This window comes from Solanum verrucosum, unplaced genomic scaffold (genome assembly GCF_900185275.1).
Source record: "Solanum verrucosum unplaced genomic scaffold, falcon-dt-bn FXZP01000115.1, whole genome shotgun sequence".
NCBI classification, from domain to species: domain Eukaryota; kingdom Viridiplantae; phylum Streptophyta; class Magnoliopsida; order Solanales; family Solanaceae; genus Solanum; species Solanum verrucosum.
The window spans coordinates 2,678,334-2,685,524 of NW_026020680.1; the positions used below are offsets into that span (position 1 = coordinate 2,678,334).

The window sequence follows — 7,191 nt, forward strand, 5'->3', positions numbered from 1 at the left end:
ATTTGCCTCTAGACTCCAAGGTTTGTCTCCAAACCTCAAGCTTAGTGTTAACTCTATCCCGAGTTTCGTTGATCAGTACTACGTCATATGCAAATAATATACACCATAACACCTCATCTTGAATTTATGTGTCATCCATTTATTATTAAGGCAAAACAAAAATAAACTAAGAATTGATCCTTGGTGCAACCCGTTCACAACTGGAAAGTGCTCTCAGTCCTTACTCACTGTCCTTATCCGAGTCTTGGCTCCATCATACATGTCCATAGTAGCCCAGGTGTATGCCACACGAAAGCCTTATAAGCACTTCCGTAGAACCTTTTTCAGTTTTTTGCCATAAGCCTTTTCTAAGTTGATAAACACCATGTGAAGTCGTCCTTCTTCCTCTCCTTATATTGCTCCATCAGTTTCGTACCCAGATGAATGGCTTATGTAGTTAAACACCTCTGACATAAATTCGAACTAAAATATACATATTCTTCCTCACCATTGTTTCCACCATTCTCTCAAATCTTTATAATGTAACTTAAATGGCAGCTTGATAACTTTATAGTTACTGCAATTTTGAATATCACCCTTACTCTTGTACAACAGAACCATCATACTCCACCCTCATTCTTTCTTCTAACATATTTGCCATCTTAAACGACTTATTGAAACTACTTATTACTATCAATTTAAATATTTTTTACCCAAGCACATAACTACTTCCAAATTCAATTTCGACATTTGAAACTGTTTTCAACACTTAACAAATACTCCCTTATTATTAAGGTTTTCTTTCGCAACTCATATATCTTATTTTGAATTTGAAAGTTTTATTAGAAGCATTACATTACAAGAATATCTATGTGTGGGTTGTATATTAATTAATGTTGACTACATAACAACCTTAGGAAAGAAACTAGATTAACCAAAAAAACAAAGAAAAAAAATGAAACTTGAGGTTTATTATAGCTGTCCATATACTAAAATATTATTCCTCCCCAACCTAAATTTCCCTTTGCATTATTTACAAACAAAATGACAAAAATCACATGCCTCTCCCCTTATTATTCCACATCTCAAAAAAAAAAACCCTTTTTAAATCCTTATAAATTTACCCCACTCCCACTTTCCTCTCTCTTTATCAAAAATCTCCTCCTTTAGTTTTCTCCCATCTTTCCATAACCCAAAAAAAAATGGCGAAAGTGAAATCTCTCTCTATTATGTTCATCTCATCCATTTTCTTCATCGTTATTGTAGCGCTTTCATCGCCGGCCGTTGCTGGTTCCGCTGCGGCAGTAGCATTTAGTGGGTCCCACCAGCTGGGTTACTTTCCGATGACATTGTCTTCTTCTTCACCGATCTGTGACGGTTCGATTGGGGACTGTTTGGCTGAAGAAGACGATGATGAGTTCGGGATGGAATCGGAGAGCAGCCGGCGCATGTTAGCATACCGCCGGAGATACATTAGTTACGGTGCGCTTAGTAGTAACAGAGTGCCGTGTTCAAGGAGAGGAGCTTCATACTACAATTGCCGTCCCGGAGCTCAGGCGAACCCTTACCAACGTGGATGCAGTGCCATCACGCGCTGCCGTAATTGAAAACCCTCTACACAGTAAATTCCTCGATTTACTGTATTTACACTTTTTTCACCGTAGTGGTAAAAAAGTTAAAAATTCTTTTTGAGCTTTGTGTGATCTATTTACTACTATTATTATTATTATCGAGTATGGTTATTATTAATGTATTTGTGAATTGTGTGGTAGAGAAACATTCTTGTAGTTTTTTTTTGTATGATGTTGTAATAATATTTAATTTATCATGCCACTTACTATAATCTTTTACTATTTATTTGAAATAAATGAGGTTTTAGCACTTGTTGAGGAATTTTTTTAATTTTTTTTTGGTGGGATAATAATTAAGTTAGAGGTTATTTGTTTTGGCAAATGATTTTCTATTTGAAGTTGAGTTGGAATAGCAAATCAATTGTTAGACAAATATTAATTTGCAAATATGTCCAAAGTGCATACATATGTGATCTTATTCTATGTAAATGTTGCTTACTATGGAGTTTGATATGATAGTTTTTTTTGGTAGGTTTGAGTGTTTAATTAGAATAACTTGAAGTTTAGATGCGTAAATGAAACGTTCATGTCAATTTTAAATGTTTGTCTATAAGTTTAGCACCGAATTTAAGATACAAATAATAGCTCTGCCGTTTCTATGTTGAGATATGAGTAGGTTGAAGTGGAATCTCGTCTTGAGCTTAATACGGCAAATAAGTTACTCCCTCCATTTTTATTTATCTTTATCTGTCGTTCTTATTAAAAATAGTTATAAGTATTGTTTTCAAAATCAACGCATAAATAACATTACTAGCTTTGAAAATATGTATTGCTAAATAAAGATACAATGTAAAGTTACTAGCTACTCCTTAATTTATGAAGTTTGAGTAGCTGGTTAGAGTTGTGTAATATTGAAATTAGTTGTGAATGAATTATGTATTATTTAATGAAGTATATATATTGAATAATTAATTTTCTATCTACCTATCAAACGTAGTATAAATTATATGAAAATTATAACGTATTTCTTATCCATCTACCAAACAAATCTCAAAAGTTTTTAATACTTACTAGTTTCTATGTTCATTTTTATTAATATTTTGATGAGGTATTTATATAATACTCATTTCTTAACTAAATAAACTCAAGAAATAACTAGAGCCCAATTGCCATTTATTTTTCCGGAAGAAGGAAGAGATAGATTTATTTGGAATACAATAATTGAAAGGGGTATGAAAATGTGGAATATGGCACATCTACGCATAGACAGGCATTTAATACTATCTGAATGTGTGCACCACATTAATAAGAGAAGAAAAAAGAAAAAAAGAAGATTTATTTGTGTAGGGACAAGTGTTAATAATCAAAATTCAAACCTCACGAGTAAACTCTCTTTACTTTACTTTTTACCCATTCATAGACAAGACAATACACAAGTGAACCCTGTCATTATCATCTTTTCCATACACTAGTTCATTTACAACTGTGATCCAACCAATTTCCCTTCATTCTTTTTTGCCCACTTCCTTTTCATACAATTGCAAATATTTTCTTCTTTTTTTACTTTTTGAACAAGGATAAATGAATTTCTAAAATCTCAGAAAAATAACTCTTTGTTACACACCCTTTAATGTCTCATATGATTCATACCTAAAACGTTAAATTGATAATCGCATCGATGACCAGCACACAACCAGAAAAGGATAACACTCTTTTTTAAAGCTAAACAATCGTAACAAACACCACATAAACCACCTCGATGCATCGTCTTAGGCAGAATCATCAGCAGATTTTGTGTCATCTTTTGACTTCACTGCGGCCGAAGGTGATGAAGAACCTTCTTGGCCCATTTCAATTCTCAAATCATTGATGCTCTGCTCCAATTCATCAATTCGGTTCCCCATATCATCTAGTGCAGCATTGTCAAGGACTCCAAGTTGATCTCACAAAACAAAGACAGATATTTTGTATAATATACTAGTACTAGAGAGAATGACAAAGTAGGCATATCCAGCATTAAGATTGAAAACGAAAACTTGTCGTCAAAAAAAAGGCAATCAATCAGAAAAAACAGACCAGCAGGACATAGGGAAATCATCACATACGAATACACGAAAAAAAGATGACAGGAACTAAATTTCATGAAGCTAAAGAAGGCTAAATTCTGATTGAGTACCAGAACTGATATAATCAAATCTGGTTGAGGTGTACGGTGTACCAGAAGTCATACTAACTTGAAAAGTTATAATCAAATTGGAACTGAAGTAGAAAATGATTTCACGAGACCCTCGAGTCTCAAAACTGTGGGCACATTTCTAGTTCTTAAAATCAGAGCTTTATGACATGCTATATACAACCTACTTCATTTGTTAGATGACACTCATACACCAACTAATTAAACTAGATTAAGACCAATGACTAGTTACTTAGATAAAAGGAACAACAGATTAGAAAAGGATATTTTTTGAGATGATTGATTCAGACATAGTCTGAAACCTGGTTTGCTGCAAAGAGAGAACAAACCAGTTAGAAGATATATCAAATAAAAACTAGTGAAGGACCCAATTGGTGCAGAGAGGTAGACTCACCATTTGTTGAAGTAGATTCTGTACCTGCAAAGAGCAGAAAGGAAGTAGGAAAAGTTAGCTAGCAAAATAGATGTGTTTATTTGTGATGTCATATATAACATCGTGCTAGTGAATAACACTAAGCTGTTTATAAGGCCAATAAAGGAGAAACTAGCAGAGAACCAAATGTATCATGTGTCAGCCACCGAGAATTGCATCACAATTGGTTTTGATGTTTTTGTCCTAACATCATATAGCCACATTTAAATTTTAATTTAGACAGATTATAAGTGATCTGGTTAGCAGGTTAAAATTGCATTTAATGATGAAAATATCACAATAGAAACTAATGACTCCTGGATTCAACTTTTAAGACTCAAACTTCAGTATCAGAGAGGTTAGCAGATTGAGATGGATTATAGAAACCTTTCCAGATTATCATTGAGTATCGACTGGAGTAAAAACTCAGTCTATAACCTACAACAATAACAACAACGCCTCAATCCCAACCAAGTTGGGGTCGACTATGTGAATCCTCACCGTCCATGTCACTACATTTAGGCTTTCTCGGACCAATATTATGTAAAATAAAAATTAAAGGCGCCAGAGTTGTCAATATTTTCTACTCGCATATAAATCTCCCAGACAGGAAAATTCAATGTTTAACATCAATCAAATAAATTCAAATAGTAAAAAAACTTACAAATACAGTCATATCAGCGGTGCTTTGTTTTGTATTATCTGCATCCTGCCCATCCTGCAAGAAGATCCAATTCTTATGGGTCAGAAGGGAGCCAAGTTAAGAAGCTTATGAAGCAGAAGAAAAGTAGAAATGTATGTAACTGATCTTCCAACCTCCATATTACAAATTCTGTTTAAAATCCAGAAATCTGTTACTGTACTATTTATCTTATTTTCCAGAATAACTAGCTTTCAGCTAGAAGAACATAACCAGAAGTTCTCAGAGCACAATAATCCTTAACCTCTACCCTCTCTTAATCAATTATATTTCTGATCAATGTTTAACAGACAAAGATGTAAACTGAAGAATTAGTGAATCTAATTTCCCACAGATAATGCTGCTGAAGGTTTAGTCATTTGGTTATACTACGAAGTTTAATTGGAGTCTAGGAATTGTCTTATACCTAACAAAATTGCAAAGGAGAAAACCACGTTTTGAGATGTATGTTTCTGTAACTATTTTTGCACAGGCCTAGTACATTAGGCAGCTTGAATGATGTCAATACAAAAGTTACTGTGGACATTCTTCCATATGTAAATCAAAATTTGGCTACACTGGCTCTTAACAAAGCATGTTGTTGATGCCAATTGGTGTTCTATTAGAGTTAATAGTCACTGCCATTTTCTAACCTAGTGCTTCGACTCAACTGATTGAAGCTCAACTTAAGTGACAAGAAAGTTCACCATGATAGTTGTTTCAAAGTACACAAAGCCCGAGCTTATAAGTGAAATCATATAAATCCAAGTTTAATCAGTCAAGAATGCAAAGTAACACAATTTAGCCTCCAAACAATGTGTTATCACCACAACAAAGGTACAGTTTTATGTGAGTTCTTATGTAATATCTAGTCAGAAGAGTTTGTTGAGTAAGTAAGTGGAGTTTGTTTAAAAGTTGTTATTAGGGATGTCAAAACAAGCCCAAATATAGGCAACTCACCCAAACCAATTTCTATTTCAACCCATTTTAATATCTCAAATTTCAACTCAACCCGCCCATTTGACACCCCTAGTTCATATAGTCATGTGGATTAGCATTAGGGTATAAATGCTAACTGATTCTTGTAATAGCTAAGGTTTTGCAGAAATGAAAATCCCCCTGTCCTCCTACTTCTCTCTTCTTCATCTCATTTATCACCGACTCTTCTTAGCTCAAAGAACATAGAGTGAATCCTATCACATGCGTATGAATCTTCATACATTGAGCTGATTCAGCTCTATTTTACATACTAAAACAAAAGCAAATATCCATATCTCCAACTTCAAAAGAAGCTATCATATCCCTCTCCCTCAATGTATTCTTAAACCTTCTTCTTACACGGACTCCCACCTAACAAACATCGCAGAAGAGTTTCTTATTTGCTTAAACAAAGCAATACATGTGCCACATTTAATACAACGCTACTAAAACATTGTTCTAAATTATTTTGCAACCATATAATCTAACAGATTAAAGATATAAAATATTTAATAACACTTCAATTCATCTCCCAACCCTATGCTCTTATAAGAACCTCATTGTACTTCATTTTAACATACTGAAACTGTTTCAGTATGTTATACCAGTACCTTTTTAGTTATAAATATCTAATTTAAGACAAAAATTAGCCAGTTTCACATCGTACTCGATTCCTCATCCTTTCTAAATTTGCGAGTAGCATAATGAATTTTATCACTTACCAAAAGGAAGAACCTAATTTTTTTTTTCAAATTGAAAATAATTGGTCACAAATACGATTGAGTCTCAAATATTAAAAGGTGAATTAAATACTACAAATCAGCAACTAAACAGTAAAAAATTTACCTTATGTTGTGCAATAAAGTATATATAGATCGCGATGCGAAATGTAAACAAAGGAAATCAGGAATTCGATTGTAATAAAGGACCTAAATCTGAAGAAAATGAGGTAGGAATTTACTTGACATTCTGCTTCTGGACGAAATTGAGAGTGCTAGAGAGATGAGTCCTTACCATTTGTTCGTCGGAGAGAGAAGCTTCAGGTTAATCGGAGCAGAGAGAATAGGGAAGAGATTGTGAGTACAAAAATGGCGAAATTGTTTTTGTGAGGAAAGGGACTAAAATTTGAAACAAATATATTTGAAATTTGAAATGACCAAACTGGGCCCCCAACCCAATTATGCTTTCATGTGTAGAGGGAAAAAAAAAAGGATCTCTGATTAGAATTATTACGGGCAAATTATGTTCATCTTTATTTGTTTATATTATTTTGAGGTGTTTCAATGAATAATCTATAATATTATGTCTATTTTATTATTGTTATTAAATATTATTCATTTTTAATGTTTAAAATCTAAATGACTTATATTTAATAAAG

General features: G+C 33.3%; 1 protein-coding gene and 1 long non-coding RNA gene across 2 annotated transcripts; one reads left to right on the forward strand and one right to left on the reverse strand.

Annotated features, from left to right (window-relative positions):
• The first annotated feature begins 1,044 nt into the window (after positions 1–1,044).
• Positions 1,045–1,860, forward strand: LOC125812233 (rapid alkalinization factor-like). Its single transcript, XM_049491759.1, has one exon. The coding sequence runs from the start codon at positions 1,182–1,184 to the stop codon at positions 1,584–1,586; it is 405 nt and encodes a 134-aa protein (XP_049347716.1). The 5' UTR covers positions 1,045–1,181; the 3' UTR covers positions 1,587–1,860.
• Positions 1,861–4,817: 2,957 nt separating this feature from the next.
• LOC125812235 (uncharacterized) lies at positions 4,818–6,916 on the reverse strand. Its single transcript, XR_007441989.1, has 2 exons — positions 6,828–6,916; positions 4,818–4,874 (listed from the first exon to the last, which is right to left on the reverse strand). It is a non-coding gene; the product is annotated as an uncharacterized LOC125812235 (long non-coding RNA).
• Between the last annotated feature and the right edge of the window lie 275 nt (positions 6,917–7,191).

Bases quoted from the DNA above. Each gene is read 5' to 3' on its own strand.
- LOC125812233 (XM_049491759.1), top strand. From the start codon at position 1,182: ATGGCGAAAGTGAAATCTCTCTCTATTATGTTCATCTCATCCATTTTC.